At 34.0% G+C, this 19498-nt stretch overlaps 1 protein-coding gene across 8 annotated transcripts in view; it reads left to right on the top strand.

Annotated features, from left to right (window-relative positions):
- Window positions 1–19498, top strand: part of DOP1A (DOP1 leucine zipper like protein A) — an 89993-nt gene that overhangs the window by 37060 nt on the left and 33435 nt on the right. For 4 of the 8 annotated variants that reach the window (XM_081044279.1, XM_081044282.1, XM_081044277.1 and 1 more), the window contains 11 exons: window positions 695–794; window positions 1540–1649; window positions 2574–2682; window positions 3446–3566; window positions 5237–5356; window positions 7100–7214; window positions 7584–7613; window positions 7924–8157; window positions 15709–16330; window positions 16971–17245; window positions 18398–18550. In XM_081044279.1, the coding sequence (XP_080900405.1) occupies window positions 695–794; window positions 1540–1649; window positions 2574–2682; window positions 3446–3566; window positions 5237–5356; window positions 7100–7214; window positions 7584–7613; window positions 7924–8157; window positions 15709–16330; window positions 16971–17245; window positions 18398–18550 (1989 nt within the window). The remainder of the gene's footprint in view (window positions 1–694; window positions 795–1539; window positions 1650–2573; window positions 2683–3445; window positions 3567–5236; window positions 5357–7099; window positions 7215–7583; window positions 7614–7923; window positions 8158–15708; window positions 16331–16970; window positions 17246–18397; window positions 18551–19498) is intronic. The other 4 variants (XM_081044283.1, XM_081044280.1, XM_081044278.1 and 1 more) reach the window with 2 other exon arrangements.

Here is a 19498-nt window from a genome sequence, read left to right as displayed (position 1 = left end):
GCTGCCTTTTATTTTTTTTTTAACTTTACCTCTTTTACCTTATAAAACCAGATCTTCTTTAGTAAGTAATTTTTTAAACATCTACTTAATGCTATTAGGAAAGAAGTAAAGAACAAATGAATTGTTTCTCTTTAAAAGATCTGAAGTAAAACGTAAACATGTTTAAGATTTAAAGCTGAAAGATAAAAGGGCTCACTATATGTTTTGTGTGTGTCTTTGTATATGTTTGAAACACTACGAGATAAATATTTTAGAAAAGGAAATAAAAGACAAAATTGATGAAGGTAGTGAACTTCTAAAGAACTGTAGTCAGTTGACAACCCTATGAATGTGAAAGACTAAAGGCATATGACTTTTCTTGTGTCTGTCCTATAGTGCTCTATTTATTTTCTTTGTTTTGCGTCAGATTTTGCTAATATTGGATAGGATAAAGAACTTTAAACCAGAGATTAAAATAATTCAGTTATAGTTTCAGCTGTGCAACTAAATAGCAGTGTTACCTAACATATTGTTTACTAATCTGTACAATGGAAGCAATAATTCCTGGGTTTGAAAGATCAACTGAAATACTGTTATGTGAAAGTACATGACTAAGCCCTAAAGTTCTGAATGTATTGTAAGGTATTCTTTTTTAAGAGGGAAACAATATATTTTTGAACGTGATTAAATACAGCCACATTCCTAACTTTTTCAGGCGACTCGGCCAGACATGATCAGGATCTTGTCAGCAGCCCTTCATGTAGTACTCAGGAGGGATATGTCCCTGAACCGAAGACTTTATGCTTGGCTTCTTGGTAGGTGTTTGATGTGTGTGGTCTTACCTGGGAAAAGATGGAAGGACATTTGCCATACCTCAATATTACCCAGTTGTGTGTATGTCCTAAATGGAGAAACTGAAAGTTTGCTTAAATGGACAATAAAAACAAAAACAATATTAATTGTGTATTGTTTGAAGAAATTTCAAAAGCTTCTTAGTTGAAGGGGTCATTTTAATCATTAGCATAGGTCATGTTCCCTTTGACAAGATTTTTTTGCTCTTATAAATTGAGGTTGTTATACTATGAGTATGTAGATAAAAAAGTATAAATTAAGAATCAAAATAATGTCATAATTCCTAAAATTTTGAATCCATCAAAGGAATTAGGACTACTGGTCCCACACATGGTACCAGTCTGTCACTCAGGCAGTACAACATTGTGTACACTTTGTTCTCCCGTATTTTTTGTAGTTAGCCTTTCTTCACAACTCCTGACCACATGGAGTAAGAGAATATCACTTAATTTGGATTTTCTGCGTTTTCAGTAAATTTTAGGAAATAAAAATACAGGATAATTCTGGAAGAATACTATGATACTCACTTATGTATTGAATTGGTTTCCCTTTATTAAACTATCTAAAATAATCTCTCTTGCTGACATTGATTGGGCTACTAATTGGTAAGTATTTAGAGCTGTTTTTGAGATATTTGCAGTTTGGTGTTAGTGAACAACAGTTTTGAGAATTTCATTTTAATTTATTTTGCAATTTATTTCCATGGAGGTTTTGATAACAACGGTGCTATCATAGGACCCAGAAGCACAAGGCACAGTAATCCTGAGGAACATGCCACCTATTATTTCACTACCTTTTCAAAAGAATTGTTGGTTCAGGTAATGAATGTTTTCATTTTATCTTTTGGTTACTCCCTGACCTCTAGAGTTACTCAACAAGTATAAGACAAGGTCCTGCCTTAATTGAATTAATTAATTCACAGTTGAAGGGGTGGAGACAAGAGTCACCAACTTCCTAAGAATGATTATAACAAGCAAATGATTACATTAAAATGAATAAGTAACCATAAGCTAGACTCATTTCTGTGTAAGTTCAGAGATAATTTTTTTTAGTTTGTTTTCATGACTTTATTAAAACATAGTTGCAGCATCTCACCTATGTGCCCTATGAAAGTTGGAGCTTTTTCAAAAATGAGCCAGGACCTGTGTTATTTCCTCGGAAGCCCCAGGAAAATTTAGGTTGCTGCAGGAATCTAAATGTTTGGTAAAACTATTGTAATGGAAATGTTAAAATGATCCATAGGTTTATTTCATATTATTTTTACTTCAATTATACTTAGGATATCTCAGAATAAACTAAGAAAATACATGGTATCTGATGCATTTTTAAAAGTGAATGAAGTTATAAGAATATAGTTGGTTTTGAGTCACCAGTGGGAATATAATTATATACTAGCAGATATTGCCATGTGATGGGGCATAGTTTGGGTCATGTTGATGATCTTAAATAGAAATATTTTTATCTTTTCAGCAAACAAATAACTCATGTATTTATTTTTCTAGATTTTCTTTAACTTTCCACTTTTTTCTAGAGAAAACGTAAGCACTTCTCTTACAAACAAATATGTATAGCATTTTTCCCCCATCTGAGGGAAAAAGACAACTTCAATGAAAAAGCTTCAGAAAAATAATTGGGGAAGTAACTCTCCATTACATATGATTGTATTTAAAAATATTTTTCTTTACAAAAATCTTTGAATCTGTTTAATTAAATGACTAGTGTACTTTTTTTCTTTTTTAAAGGCAATGGTGGGGATCTTACAAGTGAATGGATTTGGAGAAGAGAGCACTTTAATGCAGGATCTAAAACCTTTTCGTATTTTAATCAGTTTACTGGACAAACCTGAGCTAGGTAATATATACTGTCCTAGGGCATACGGTCACGTGGTTTTGTATTGTTTCATAATAAAAATAAGGCAAAGCTATTACTTAGAAAAGTTGCTGTATTTTGAGGTGGACCTAAAATACACATTCTCAATTTCTTACCTAACATTCACTCTAGAGTGTTAAGAAGATACAGGTGTACTTCCAACTGCTATGTTACCATATATCTACTTTGTACTATCTATGCAGTGGAGGAGTCATTTAAAGATGCTATCTAAGCTCTTCTTAATCCTGATTAAGTTACTGAAATTGAAACATTTATGATATATCATGACTCTCTTTATAGTTCACAGAATTCAAGGACTTAATTAACAGTAGTAGTAGTATTGCTGTCATTTACTGAATACTCAGTATATCCTGGGAACTATGCTACCCATACAGATATTTTTCCTAACACTAACAACGGTCCTGTAAGTTTGATATTATTATCCTCATTCCAGATGAGAAACTAAAGCTCAAAGAAGTTAAATAGCTTGTCTAAGGTAATAGAGCTATTAATTGGCAAAACCAATTTCCCTGATTCTGTAATTTCTGTTATGTCAACCAATAGTTAAACATTTGTTCAGTTGTTTACTATTTTACTCTTAGCTTCTCAAAATGTGAAGTTTAGCTTCTGAAAAAAACTATTTATAAAAATACTTGTTTTAAAGCATCCTTTGACTGGGCCAATTTTCAGATAATCAGGATTTGCCAATGCTAATTATTATTTTTAATGTGTATATTAATTTTAGGACCTGTAATTCTAGAAGATGTCCTAATTGAAGTGTTTAGAACATTATATTCTCAGTGCAAAGCAGAATTGGATCTTCAGATGGAACAACCCTTCAGCAAGGATCATGCTCAATTAAGCAGGTGGATTACCCAAAATATTAAGCATGACATAAAGATGTCCTCATTTATTAATATTTATAAAGTGTACACTGCTCTGTGAAATTTGTATTCCAAATGAGTAAATTTGATTTAAAATATCACTGTATGTTAGTAATGTGAACTCTCATAATTAATTGCATTGATCTTTCAAACAGACATTTATTGCATGACTGCTATGTAGTAGAACCACCACATTCCGGGGTTAGTTCTCAATCTCACCAATTTAGAAAACTAAATTTTAGCAGCTAATGTGAAAATATAGATTTCAGGGAACTTATTCACACTTAACCAAACTCACAAGAGATTAACTGCTACATGTCAGTTAAGAAGTTGTACCTTACTCGGTAACTAGGCCTGTTGTGTGTAAGAGGTAGTGACTCTTGGTGACTTGACATATTCAGGAGATCAGAAAAAGACTTGAATACAGAGTTAAGGAATTAAAGGGCATCGGGTGTTCTTTAAAGACTTTTTTTTCAAGTTATGGTTATTTGTTCTTTCAGATATATATATATATATATATATATATATATATATATACACACACACACATATATATATAAACATTTTTTTAATGCCTGGAATAAGTTATATAAAATTAGCATATCCTGTTTTTCAGGTTAGTAATAGATACATGTTGACAAAGTCTTAGTTTTTCATTTCTTCTCTACTTTAAGCAGCCTACCACTTTTCCAGCCTCATCTATTATAATATGGCAAAGGTTCCAAGATTACAATTTTCTTTTATATGATCTGCATTTCACTAGTATCTCCTTGATGAGACTTGGGAGATAACGTGGACCTTCCTAAAACATACTTTTATGTACTAAAACATTTTAAGACAGTTTTTGATTTCTGATAAATATGATAACCCTGTAATTTTTATTTGAAAAGTTAATATGGGCTAACCTAATACTCTATTGCATTCTGTACTCTGCCTGATAATTTAATTGATCTTTTGCACTGCAACTTGTTAGATGCATTGACAGTACCCCATTATATATAAAAGCAATTGTTTTCATTGTAAGGATGGTGGTAGGAGATGGTAGGTTGGTGGGTAATTAATAGGCTAAAGGATTTCCACTTGAAATAACAAAGTTATTTTCCCTCATGGGACTTCAGTAATCATGGCTATATACAGTATTAGTTCTTTTTGCTTGTGCTATTTTTTCAAGCTAAGAATAATAATTAGATTGAAACTCACCAACATAAACTTAACCTTTTTAAGCAAATCCTGAACAGCACAGGAAAGCAAAGAAAATTATTTTAGAATCAAGGCTGTCAAAATCAAATCACTACTTAGTTTATATGTGCTAAGGGAAACAAAATAATTTAATGCCAAATTAACAGGCACTCAGAGTAGTTCAAAAATAACTTCTAGTTCTTTTGCTGGAAGCACAGCTGTTTTTTTCTTATGCTAGGCTAATTTTTTTATCTTGATCATCATTTGAGTTATGAAAACACAAATTTGGAAAAATACACATAAAGTGATAGAGTGGCAGTACATAAAAATTATCTGTGCCAATTTTCTCACCAGCAAGTTTTCTGTCAACTGCCTAGGAATAGGTACTACCCTAACAACACTGCACTCAAATTTAAATTTGAAAAAATAAATGTTAATATTTATTAGTTTTTGTTTTTCTTTTCCTTTTGTAGTAAATTAAGGGAAAATAAGAAAACAGCTGAGCTGATTAAAACTGCCAACCTTCTCTTTAATTCCTTTGAGCCTTATTATATGTGGGATTATGTTGCACGTTGGTTTGAAGAATGTTGTAGGTATGTTATACTGTTTCATTCATTTTAAATTAATAGCATTCAAAGCCAACTTTTCTTTGTTTTTATAAGTTCTTAAGTCTGTGAAAAGAATGTTCATTTATACATTCTTCTCTTACTACTGACAACTGTCAATTGTTTAATAGCCATAACCTGGCTCTACCCTGTCATTCTAGAATATAGATTATTGATCATATACTCTTAAAATTGAAAAGGAGTTTAGAGATGAGTTACTCAGTCACTAGCATAGATGAAAGATTTTTCCTCTCCAATCTTTACTAACCCAGTTTTTCTTTGTTGTAGAGAAAATAGCAAATTCATGGCGGCTGCCTCAGCTATATTCCCAAAATGATTCCCACTTTAAATAGTGAAAAATTCCTTGGTGTCATGCTTGTGTTTTTCAAGCCATAGGCCAAGCCATATTGTCACTATTGAGTGATAAAAGCCCTCCACCCCTTAGGACATAAAACTTAGAAAATACTCTGAAAACCCAAGAATACTAGTGAACCTCAGTAGAATCTGCCAGGATTCTAGCCAAATCCTCTCAAAACTGGATTAACGTCTCAAGCCTCAGGAGCATATAGTTAAAAAGTAAGCACGTACAATCTTGGGATTAGAAATCTTTTAAAAATATAAATTCTGATGTGGTGCTTTAATTGTGCATTTAATGACTTAGAGAGTTGCTTTCTTATTCATTCAGCAAGTATTGACACCTAACTGAAAAGCACTATGCTGGGCATTTAGATGGTCCCAGTCTTCGAAGACCTTGTAGTGGGAACAAGTAAGACATGCACATGTGTATTCCCTAGTATTAAATTGAAAGTTACCAATGTCTTAGTATAGATTTAAATGTGGTAGGAATGTTGAGGAATTAAAAGTGTCTTTTGCCACCTGGCCTTCATTTCTATATTCACAAACACACATATCCACCCTTCTTTAGCTAACCTGGACTCTTTCCTGAACACACATTAACTTTCATGCAGCTGAGCCTTCACTTGTGCTATTTCTTCTAAAATATTCTCCTCCTTTGCCTATCTGCTAAAGTCCCACACAGAGGTCACCCACCATTCAGTAGCCTTCCATGACTCCCTCAAATCTCCCATCAGAATCAACGTTTCTTATACTGTCGCACTGTTACATTTATGTGTCTATATGCTTATATTTCTTGCTGGTTAGAAACGGTACCATATTCTTAACTTTGTGTCTTCAGAGTGTAGGGCAGTGTATGGTCATATAGGATTAATGTGATTTGATGTGAATGTTGGAATAATGATCTCTACTACTTGGATCAGAAGAGGCTTCCTGGAGGAGGTAACATTTGATATCAAACCTTGAAGGATGGATGCATTCTGTATATGAGAGAATGAGGTTGGGGAAGGGTGGCAGTCTAGGAGGACAAGTTGGTATGAACAAAGGCCCTGAGATTAGAAATCAAGTAGCAAATAATCCATTTTAACTAGGAGATAATACCTGTTGTGGGAGCAATAGGAAATAAGTCCCAAAAAGTGTGATCCATCCAGAACACTTGGAAATACAGGATGGGAATTACAAGGAGAGGTTAAACCTGGGAATCTTGCTTTGGGAATTTTCCACAAAGTACTGTAGCGTCCTGGGGGAAAAGGAATGTGCTTTATCACAAGAACATTACTATGTGTTTCCCAATGTTGACTTGACCCTCATCATAAAGACAACCCGTATTCATTTCACATGATAGTATACTTGATAAAGTGAATTTTGTCCTTTTAGGAGAACACTACACGCCCGACTTCACATTGGGCCTGGAGATAGTAGTGAGTCATCTGAGTTACAGCTGACCAATTTCTGCTTACTGGTGGATTTTTTATTGGATATAGTGTCTTTGGTAAGATCACCTTGGTAAAAAATTTTGAGGAAATCTAATAGTTCAAAGATTTCATATTGGAGACAAACCTTATCTTTAAATGTCATCTTAAAAATTATATTGATTTTTTTTCTTCTTTGCCATAACTTTTTTCATAAAATTTTCCAAGTGTTTTGTCCTCTGATTTATAATTACATAGACAAGTCTTATATAATACATAAAATATACTTCATAAATGCATGTTATTGAAATGTTAAATGTTTAGTGTATAATGGTCTAATGCTGCATTTATATTCATTAATGATTTTTTTTTTCTATTAAATGAGGACTGTTGGAAATCTTTTCCCCTTATCTTTTCTCTCCTCAATTCTTTGCTTTCTCATTTTGAAGCCTTCTAGAAGTATGAGGGTGCTGTGTCAGGTATGACATTCAGCCTGTTTTGTTTTTAAACGATTGTATTCACTTTTATTATAATTTCAGTAACGTAGCAAATAAAGCTGGGGTTATTTTATAATATATATTTTGAAGTATTTAAATTGAGAAATTGGGAATAGAAATTTTATAAGTCCATAATAAAATGACCATACAATGTTAATTAAGAGCATGATACATATAAAATATCACAGATGAGTAAAATTATTTCATTTTTATATGGATTAAAAAGAAATGAAATAGCATAACTTTTAGGTTATACATATTTAAACTTTTGTTATTTCACTTTTATTTTCAGGAGACTTACATTGAAATCCAGACAGAACACTTGCCCCAGCTGCTGCTTAGGATGATTTCTGCCCTGACAAGCCATCTCCAGACATTGCATTTGTCTGAACTCACAGATTCGCTCAGGCTCTGCTCAAAGATCCTTAGCAAAGTTCAACCTCCACTGTTATCTGCCAATACCACGGGTGTTTTGCAGTTTCCAAGTGGGCAGAACAACTCAGTCAAAGAATGGGAAGACAAAAAGGTAATGTTAGTTATTAATGTTGGTATTAGACCAGTTACAGATGACCTTTGAACAACATGAGTTTGAACTGCTTGGGTCCATTTATGTACATATTTTCTTCAATAAATGTAAAATTTTTGGAGATTTGTGACAATTTGAAAAAACTCACAAATGAACCGTGTAGCTTACAAATAACAACTTTTGAGAAACAAGAAAAAGTTAGGTAAATCATGAATGCATAAAATATATGTAGCTAATAGTTTATTTTATCATTTTCTACCATAAAATATGTACCAATCTATTATAAAAAGTTAAAAGTTTTCAAAACTTTAACGCACACTTACAGATCGTATATGGAAACATTTGCAGTCAAGAAAAATGTAAACAAAGGTGCAGTATTTTATCGTAACTCCATAAAATTAATATATACTATACTATAATAATTTTGTAGTCACCTGTCGCTATTGCAGTGAGCATGTATTGTGAGTATCCACTTAAAAGGCCATGCAACGCTAATCATCTCTGCGTGAGCAGTTCGTCTGTCCAGTAAATTGTATATTGCAGTAAAAGTGATCTCTCATGGTTCTCGTGTATTTTTCATCGTGTTGAGTGCAATACCATAAACCTTGAATAACACCAGGAGACCCATAGCACATGCCACTAGTGATGCTGGAAGTGCTCCCCAGAAACAGAGAAAAGAAATGACAGTCCAAGAAAAAGTTGAATTGCTTGATATGTGCCATAGATTGAGGTCTGCAGCTGTCATTGCCTGCCATTTCAATACAAATTAATTCCAGCATAAGGACCATTGCTTTAAAAAGCTGTGCCAGCAGGAGCGTTAACCTTGCACTTTTGTAAAATATCTTTTTATCTTGTTTTGAAAATGTAGCTTTTATGTGGGTGCAGGATTGCTATAAGATAGGCATATCCAAAAGACTCTTAATATGAATTAAGAAAAAGTAAAGTCACTATGTGACAACTTAAAGTAAAAGGAAAGTGAAAAATCCAAAGGTGGAGAATTTAATGCTAGCAAAGGATGGTTTGATAATTTTAGAAAGAGGTTTGGTTTAAAAAATGTCAAAATAACAGGAGAAACAGCTTCTGCCAACCAAAAGGTAGATGTTTTCCCAGACACCATTAAGAAAATCATCAAGGAGAAAGGATATCTGCCTGCACAGGTTTTTAATGCAGATGAAAGTGTCCTATTGTGAAAAAAAGGCCACAAAAGACATTTATTAGTAAGGAAGAGATGCTAGTACCAGGCTTGAACACAGGAAGGAATAGGCTATCTCCATTGTTTTATGCAAATGCAGTTGGGTTAATGATCACGACTACCCTTATCTTTAAACCTGCTAAACCCTGAGCCTTGAAGGGAAGAGATAAACACCAGCTTCCAGGCTTTTGGTTGTACATCAAGAAGGCCTGGAACATTTTTTCTGGATTGATCCACCGATGCTTTGTCCCTGGAGTCATCAAGTACCTTCCCAGTAAAGGTAGTCTGGGAATGCCATTTAAAGTTCTTTCAATATGGACAATGCCCCTGGCCACCCAGAACCCCATGAGTTCAACACCGAAGGCATTAAAGTGGTCTACTTTGCCCCAAACACAACATCTCTAATTCAGCCTCTAGATCAGGGGATCATAAGGTTCAATACACACGGTTCTCTATGAAAAGGATTGTCAACACTAAGGATGAGAATGCCAATAGAACATCGTGAAAGTCTGGAACTATGACACCATTGAAGATGCCATTGTTATAGAAAAAGCTGTGAAAGCCAGCAAGTCCAACAATAAATAATTGCTTGAGAAAACTGTGTGCAGATGTTCCTGATTTCACAGGATTTACAAGAGCCAATCAAGGACATCATGGAAGAGATTGTGGATATGGCAAAAAGGTGAAGGATGAAGGGTTTCAAACTCTAGATCTTAGACGGATTTAAGAACGTACAGATACCACACCAGAGGAATTAACAGACGACTTGATGGAGATGAGTGCTTCCAAACCAATGCCAGACAATGAGGAAGAAGATATAAAAGAAGCCGTGCCAGAAAACAAGTTGACATCAGACAGTCTGGCAGAAGGGTTCCAATTATTCAAGACTGCTTCTGACTTCTTTTATGACACGGCCCATCTATGCAGGCACTTAAAACTAGATAAAGCAAACGATGGAAGAAGGATTGGTACCATATAGAAACATTTTTAAAGAAATGAAAAGCAGGGAAGTCAGACAGAAATTACAACATATTTCCATAAAGTTATACCGAGTGTGCCTGCCTCTACCACCTCCCCTTCCACCTCCTTCACCCCTTCACCTCGGTCACCCCTGAGACAGCAAGACCAACCCCTCTTCCTCCTCAGCCTACTCAAGGTGATGAGCATGAAGACTTTTATGATCTACTTCCACTTAATGAATACTAACTAATCATTATGCCTTACAGTTATAAAGCTATCTGTATCTGCTGTGTATGTATGTGTGTCTTCATGTGAAAAAATCGAATAACTGCAGCAAGAATGTGGACGATGTTTTTGTGTCATCATTATCATCGTTGCCTAAGTATTCGTTGTGTAGAACATTGTGTGGATGACTTGTATGGACGTGGATAGTCTATCTTTACATAGGCATAAGATGAATGATATTTAATATAAAATTAATAATGTATTAGTTTTCTTACTGCTTTATAACTGCTTTTGAATAATTATATTACTGTACAGTATGCCTCTCTCATAATTGAAGAAACTGCATATCAGGCAGTCATCACAGGTAAGTGATTTTTTTAAAAAATGTAACAATGGTTCCAATTCTGTATTAGGAATATGACTAATACTGTATGCCATAAAAATTTTATAATGATTTATTCATTAGTGTATAGGCTAAGCTACCATGAAGCAATCATACCGATTGCACTAGGCTACCATAAAACAATGATATTGCTCTGCTTTGCTATCAATGCATGAATTGTTACACCATGCATTGAAAATCATTGAAAATCATTGAAAATCATTGAAAATAATCATGAGTTTATTATTCACATTGTCTTTTCATTTTTGATGTCTAGTGTTAGTCATACATACAACACCTACAGTGTTTTGTATCATATAAGAATATTGATGTAGGTGCTGACATATAGGCAATGTAAACTTACACTATCAATAAATACAGCACTACTATCGACGTATGTTCTGTTCCTTATGATTTTCTTAACATTTTCTTTAGCTTTATTGTAAGAACATAGCAACTAATACATATAACTAATAAAATGTGTGTTAATCAACTGTTTATGTTATCAGTAAGGTTTCCGGTCAACAGGCTATTAGTAGTTAAGTTTTGGGGGAGTGAAAAGTTATATTCGGATTTTGACTGTTTAGTGGGGTCAACGTTCCTCCTACCCCCCCATTGTTCAAGGGGCAACTGTATATTTCTTCAGCAGACCAGTTTCTGCATAAAATCACTTACACAGAACCATTTAAACATTAGTGAATCTTGCCGAGATCCAAGTGTTGTGGCAGGAGATTTGTCTTGTAGGCTTTCGGCTGTAGTGCAATTTTAATTGTTTATGTCAGCACTTTACAATAGAAATACAGTGACAGCAACATATGTAATCTTTACATTTCTGGTAACCTCTTTTGAAAAGTAAAAAGACAGGTGAAAATAATTTTAATTATATTTTATTTAGCTCTTTATAGCTCATTTATTGCCATTTCAATATGTAATCCATATAAAATTGATGTAATATAAAAAAATTAGTCAGAGATGTTCTATATTCTTCTTTGTACTGTCTTCAAAATCCCAGTGTGTAGTTTACACCTATAGCAGATCTTCGTTCAAATGCTGAATATTTATCAGAAGCATTTGAAATAAAAATAGTTCCTCTGTCAGCTCAGCCACATTTCACGTGTGGTAGACACATGTCCAGTAGGTCCATATTGGACCAGCTTTATAATCTAAACTGTACTGATCCTTTTCATATTTATACACTAAATTTTTGACATGCTCTTCTTGAAACCCAGAATCTTTTTACTCTCCTCAATCTTCTGGATTCTTAATGCTTACTTTATAACATTGAATAGAATTATAAAATTTTTAATCTGGCATTAGTAACATACTTAAACACCTATGAAAAACCGATGAAACAATCAGTAGTTTAGAAGCTTTCAGGTTTATAATATTAAAATATTTTTTAGCAAATATTAAACATTTAATGGAATTATATAGGTACAGTGACACTATGTTAAAACAAAAATTTATAGCATATAAGGTTCATTACCTAAATCCAGGATTTGTATAGTTGCCCTTATTTTTTTCCAGTTGTGTTTTTATTGTTTTTCAGCCCATCAAAATGTATTATCAGGATGATCTCATACAACCTTTCCCATCAAGTATTAATCCTAAAGTTTTTTGGGGTTTTTTGGTCCTTTTATATATATTGCTTTTCATATATGAAATGACCATTGCTGACCCTCAGGCAATTTAAATACATCCCAGGATTATCCCACATAAACTAAAATCAGTCTCTCTTACTTCCTACCTGCTTATTATTTATATGTGATATTCTGTTATGATTCTGTTTTTGGGAAATTGATTTTGTGTATTGTTTTTCCTTTATGTCTTAGGATTGTCTTAAAAATAAAACTAAAATAAGCATTAACTACTTTTGAAGATTTGCTTTTTGTTTTAATGAGGTTAGTGAGAGTCGAGAAAGGACCTTAGCACTCTCTCAAAGCATATTCAAATATGTAAATATTTACTATGTAGAGAACATCTGGAGGCACTTATTGATGGTTCCTGGTAAGGTGAATGGGAAGATCCATTCACAGTAAATGAAATATAATTAAATAATATACTCTCTAAAAAACACGATGGTTCATTAAACTTAGAGTATGCTTTTCCCTCTCTCTTTTTGGTTTTCTTCTATGTTCCCAGGGCATATATCTTCTTGCCTACTTTTTACTGAAGCACAATGATATTATCTTCACTGAGATGTCTGAAAATTGATCATATTTGAAAGCTAAGGGTATTTTCTGTATTTTTTTGAAAGTGTAAGTGAAGGAATGGTTCTTTAAAAAATTATAAATCTAATTTTGTCTCTATGCACTTAGTACATTTTTGTAAAATGAGCATATTGGATCTCTATATTCACATGTCCAAAACATGTAATTCCTTTCTATTTTCAGGAATAGATTTTATTTTATGTTTAATGTGGACCATACAACTAAATATTATAAATGTATGCAAGTTTAACTGAATTTTTAGCTTTAAATCTATTAATGTAATATCATCCAGTGTTTTATGATCCTTATGTAAAAAAGTCAATACAAAAATAAATTTATAGTAATACACTAATGACAGTTTTACCATTTAAATACTTTTTTAAATGTATTCATACAAGATTTTAGATGGTTGTTAACCTTTCAAGGACAAAAAAATTGACAAGTTCAGTTCTGATAGTCACCTCTAACTTTGGCATTATAGTAAGAAAATTTCTCATATTGTTACAGATATAGTGATATACCATTGTGGAAAGAGCATGAAGTTTAGAATTACCTAATTTCACCTCTTCTACTAACTACTAAGCCTATTTGCTATAACCTTGGGCAAGTTTTTTTTTTTGGTTTGTTTGTTTTTTAACCTTCCTGAGCCTTAGTTTTCTTACCTTTGAAATAGAACAGCCTGTCTTCATTCAGCACTTAGATTGTATAAGCCACTAGGTATCCAAAAGTGAACTAGGCACAGTCTCTGCCCTTCTTGACCCTTTCTTCCTAGGATACAGACATTAAACAAAGAATTGCACATTTAATTATAGTTGTGGTAAGTGTATGAAGGAAAATATAGAGTGGCAGGAATGTGGAAAATGGAGTGATCTGACCTAGACTGGGGGCCAAAGGAGGCTTTCTTAAGAAAAGATTATTTCAGTGAAATCCTAGAGAAATTTGGGGTAAGGGTGAGGTAGAAAGAAGAGAGCACTTGACAGAGGAAAGACCATTCCCAAAAGGCTGTTGGGCAGATAGCACAATGCAGCAGGGGGACATGCAGCTGTTGAGGTAGGCAGGAGCCAGGTCTTACAGTCCCTTTTCACTATACTAAAACTTTTTATCTTAGAAGCAATGGGAACACGCTCAAGGGAAAAGAGCAGGTGACAATGTATGTATTAGAGAAATTACTCTGGCTGCAGTGTAGAGTATGGATGTGAGAAGCAAAAATGGATATGGAGAGACCTGCAGCAGTGCAGATGAGAGGTGGTGGTAACACGTGCTAACAAGATGGTGGCATGAAGACAGAGCGAAATGGATGGATTAGCCATATTCTTAGGAGAAAAAATCAAGAAGACATAGTAATGGGTTGACTGTTAAGGATTATGAGTGATCATTAACATTTATTGAATGTTTGCTAAGTGTCAGGTATTATGCCTGGTATTTTATGTATCCTGTTTTACTTAATCCTCATAGCAGCCATAAAATGTAGGGATTGTCATCTCCACTATACAAGTTAGGAAACTGAGGTTTGGAGATGTTAAATAACTTGTCAACCTAGTAAGTGACAGAGCCTTAGCTGACTCCCGGCCAGCTCCCTTACTGGAGACCACTACACTGAAATAGATGTGGAGGGCTGTGGAGGAGAGCTGAAGCAGGTACCAGGAATCACCCCTACGTGTCTGCCTTCCTGGTGTGATTCACTGAAGCAAGCAACACTGGGTGAGGCCCAGCTTTGTGGCAGCAGTGTATATCACAGAGTATTTCTTTAGTGATCTTGTTCAAATTCAAATTATGCTCTGGCACTCCCAAGGAACTTTTGTTTACTTAAAACTAAAATATGTTTGATGATTGTACTTGTCCTATTATTATAGGGAGTGAACAGTTGATCCATTCCATCTCTACTGCAGTAGCTGGTTCATTTTTTTGTTTATAGTTTGTTTCTTATCTTGCCCTCTAAATTATAAACTATTGCTTTTATTCCTAGTACTTAATATAGTGTCTGGCACAAAATGTAAGTTCAATAACTATTCGTTGAAAGAATCTAAGATTCATAGCAAACATTTAAATAGTGCTTTTTACACTTCAGACATAAATTTTGCTCATGTGGTCCTGAATAGGTAACCTATTCGATTTTATTTCTAGTTTTCAAAATGTCATTTTTTTAATCTTATATGTCTCATTCCTTGCATTGTTTAGACATTAGCAAAATTGCATGATTTAGAAACTATGAAAGTGTTTTCCTAAAGTAGATTGAATAAATTTTTAGTCATTTGACAACAAAGATATGGATCCTAGAGATTTGTACATACACATGTTTTGCCTTCAAGAACCTAAGTTTATAATATGCATATAGTGAAAAATAAATACTTAATGAATGACTTTAATGTATTCATTAGGACTGTATCAGTATTTCTTATTGATTGTCATAGGCATATACATCAATTGTAGGAACCATTTTAAGATTCAGCTGAATATGTAGATTAAGTTGTGAATAGTCTAATCTAAAATTGACTTGTCTCAAAACTTGGCCATTTCTAATTTTTAATTCCTAATATATACATTTAGCTACTCACCCTTTTGTTCTTTTTAATCTCTACTAGGTATCATCAGTTTCTCTTGAAAATCCTACTGAAGTGTTTGAAGATGGAGAAAATCCACCAAGTAGTCAGTCATCAGAGAGTGGCTTCACTGAGTTTATACAGTATCAAGCAGACCGAACGGATGACATTGACCGAGAACTGAGTGAGGGGCCGGGAGCAGCTGCCATCCCAGTTGGCAGCACGTCCTCGGAGACAGAAACGGCCTCCACTGTGGGATCTGAGGAAACCATCATTCAGCCTCCGTCCTTGGTCACTCAGGGGACAGCACCCCTAAGTGAGAAGACAGCCCAGAAGACTGCAATGCAGTGCTGCTTGGCGTATGTTCAACAGTTTCTCACCAGACTGATCAACCTCTACATCATTCAGAGTAGCTCTTTCTCTCAGGCTTTAGCTGCAGAGCATCATGGGGATCTCAGCGGACAGCTAGGAGAGACTCCAAAATGGGACCGGGATTCGCATGGAGATGTAAAAGAGAGGAACATAAATAAACAAAAAACTTCAAAAGAATACCTTTCTGCCTTCCTTGCTGCCTGCCAGCTCTTCTTGGAGTGTTCAAGTTTCCCAGTTTACATTGCTGAGGGGAACCATACCTCAGAGTTGTGTTCTGAAAAATCAGAAACTGGTAAGGTAGTTTATGTGTTATTTATATCTAAATATTTTTTATGGTATGCGTGTTTTTTATTTAGGAGCACTCAGATATTAAAACGGGATATTTTTACATAGTTAATTTTAAAGTATTATTTTAATCTATAGATTTTTTTTAAAAAATGAAATCCTGTCATGGGGAAATTGATATGTTGGAAATTTTTGAAAATTTGATGTCTTTCACAGTTTGCAAGTGAGTAGAAGCTAAGAAGGAAATTAACTTTTTTATTGGAGAAAAGTAATGTAATATTTAGGTCCACTAGTTTTCTTTTTTATGACTAGTATCACATGTGCTTACCTTTATTTAAATTTATATATATATACACATACAAAGTGCAGTGATTACTACATAATATTTGATTAATATACTGTCTTTCAGGACAGGAAAATAAATTGTATAACTTGGCATAAGAAAAATACACATTAAAAATTTATGAAATTCTTGTTGCTGCTTTATTTTCTGAAAGCTCTAGTCTATGGGAGAAACCAGGTTTTGTTATCAAGGCCTAAAGGTATTAAATAGAGGTGCTTTGGTTTTTGTTGTTGTTGTGTTTTAATTAACTTGAAAGTACAGGTGAAAGGTTTAGTGTGATGAACTATTGGTTCTGTTGTTTCAGACTGGGAGCATGTGCAGCCTCCACTGTGGCTCCAGACGCTGATGAATGCTTGCAGCCAAGCCAGTGATTTCAGTGTGCAGAGTGTTGCTATTTCACTAGTCATGGACCTGGTGGGATTGACTCAGTCTGTGGCCGTCGTCACTGGGGAAAACATCAACAGTGTGGAACCTGCGCAACCCTTAAGTCCAAACCAGGGAAGAGTAGCTGTGGTTATTAGACCTCCCCTCACACCGGGCAATTTGAGGTACATAGCTGAGAAGACTGAATTTTTCAAGGTAAATTTTAAAAAAATACATACATGACTAAGATGATACTTGACCTAGTTTGCGTAGAAAAGATTTTAAAGATGATAACCAGTCTTAATTGAACCCCTTAATGTCATACCGTATAGAGAAAGATATTATAGTTGATTTGTACTGCTTTGCCCATTTTGTCCCCAGTTTTGTGTGTAGGAAAAAGATAAGGATGAGGGAAGTATAAAGGTATAAAGAAAGACAGGTATTAAGGCACTAAAGCCATGGAGGAAATAATTTCAGACAAAAAAAAAGGAAAGCTCACTTATATAGTTAAACTTATTTCCAGATGAAGTTGTTGTGGCACTTTTGCTTTGTACAATTTCAGCTCTCCAAAACTCCCAGGAAAAGTTTTCCTGACTGTATATTGTCTGATTATCGTCTGTGGTATATACTGGCATTTAGAAAAAATGCACAGTCTTTGATTTCTATCACAACAGTACATATAATATTTGCTACGTAGAAAGAACATCAAGTATATTTGGATTATATTACATCTTAAGCAGGTAGATTTTTTTATACATAAATAATTTTTAAAAATTCTTATTTGATTTGAAGTCATTGTGCCCCGTCCCATCTAGATTAGAGGTGATTTCTGTAATGTGAGGGTAGTGATCCCTGAAGGTTGTTGCATTTCTCTTAATGCTGTCAGAGAGCATCACTGTGTTAACACATGAAGCGCTGAAATACATATGACCTGTTTTGTATGGCTTAGTAGTTTGGGTATTTGGACCATAAATTATATTTCACTTTGCAACATATAACTATAAATACTAATATATTAAATGTGGGATTTGTATCTTTTTAAGGATAATGTAATCTAGCATCACTTTATTAAATGTCACTAAAATAGTGAAATGGAGACTTATTTTGGACCTGCAGAAAGTGCTTACATGTCTGATATTTAAAATAAATACTATTAAAGGGCTATCATAGGACGTTCTAAGGGTCTGGATGACCAGAAAGTGGGCATAAGGAAAGGTACACTTTTCAATCTCATCCCAGTGGCATAATGAGTGTTAAAGGCCTTCCGGGGCTGGCAATCAGACTTGTTTGTACCAGTAGGAAATGTTTGTTAATAAGTTTTCATTTATGGTTTTGTTAACACGGTCACTTTTACATCTTTTTCTATAGCATGTAGCTTTAACATTGTGGGACCAGCTGGGAGATGGGACACCTCAGCACCACCAAAAGAGTGTGGAACTCTTTTATCAATTACATAACTTGGTTCCTTCTTCTAGCATCTGTGAGGATGTTATAAGTCAGCAGTTAACCCATAAGGATAAGGTAAAGTCTTCTGTTCTTATCCTGTGTCCACTCCGCACTCCTATTATACCAAAATGTAAATTTAGGAAAATGACTGCAACTAGTATCTGAATAAGAGATAATAGCTTCATTCAAAATGATCTTAATCTTCAAAATAAATATGTTCATTTCAGAGGAAAGTTCTTTTAAAAAGCATCAGTAATATGAAAAATCAAGTAACCCGAAATCAAATACGGGGTTTATTTCTTGATTCAGGACATCAGTTATGGGTAGTTGCTGGTTTGATTTCTTGAGACATTTAAAGAGAACTCAGTGGCCTCAGTAATGAAACTGATGGGTACATTAATATGTGGGAAATGAAATAGTATTTTAAGTTACAAGTTATAAGCTATAGAATGCTAATAGGTGAGATTATATTATTTTCATTATATTTAATATCCAAAATAAGGATTTTGTGTTCTAATGTTTAGGAAGTGATACATAAGTCAAGTAGAGTAAAGACATCTGAGTTACAAGTGAGCTTGAAAAGAAGCTGGGACACTAATTCTGATTGACCTGTTCAGGGTAACTTAATGAAGTTTGTGGTTTTCCCGCACCTGCTCTGTACAATAAGTTGAAGATTTTATTAAATAGCTTTCAGAAGGGGAGTACCCTAATTAAAAAAACAACAACAAAACAAACACCAAAAAACCCTCAGTCCTAGTGAGTTTGATTGGGTTATATTTAAAAAGGCATTGTGTTGAGTAAATAAAACATTGGCAGAGTGAGGAAGTGGGAAATGATGGAGTAAATGAGAAGAATGAAAAGTTTATTCCCAGGAAAACGTTAAATTCTATTTTAGCTTCAACACATTCTTTCAAAACTAATGTCTTATATTTTAATTTATAATTTGTTTTACACTAAGTATAAATTTAGGACAAATTACATACCGGTTTACTTGTGTAAAATTTCATTTGTAAAGAAATAGTA

Source organism: Rhinolophus hipposideros (genome assembly GCF_964194185.1).
Source record: "Rhinolophus hipposideros genome assembly, chromosome: 3".
Lineage (NCBI taxonomy): Eukaryota > Metazoa > Chordata > Mammalia > Chiroptera > Rhinolophidae > Rhinolophus > Rhinolophus hipposideros.
This window is presented reverse-complemented; position numbering and strand designations above follow the sequence as displayed.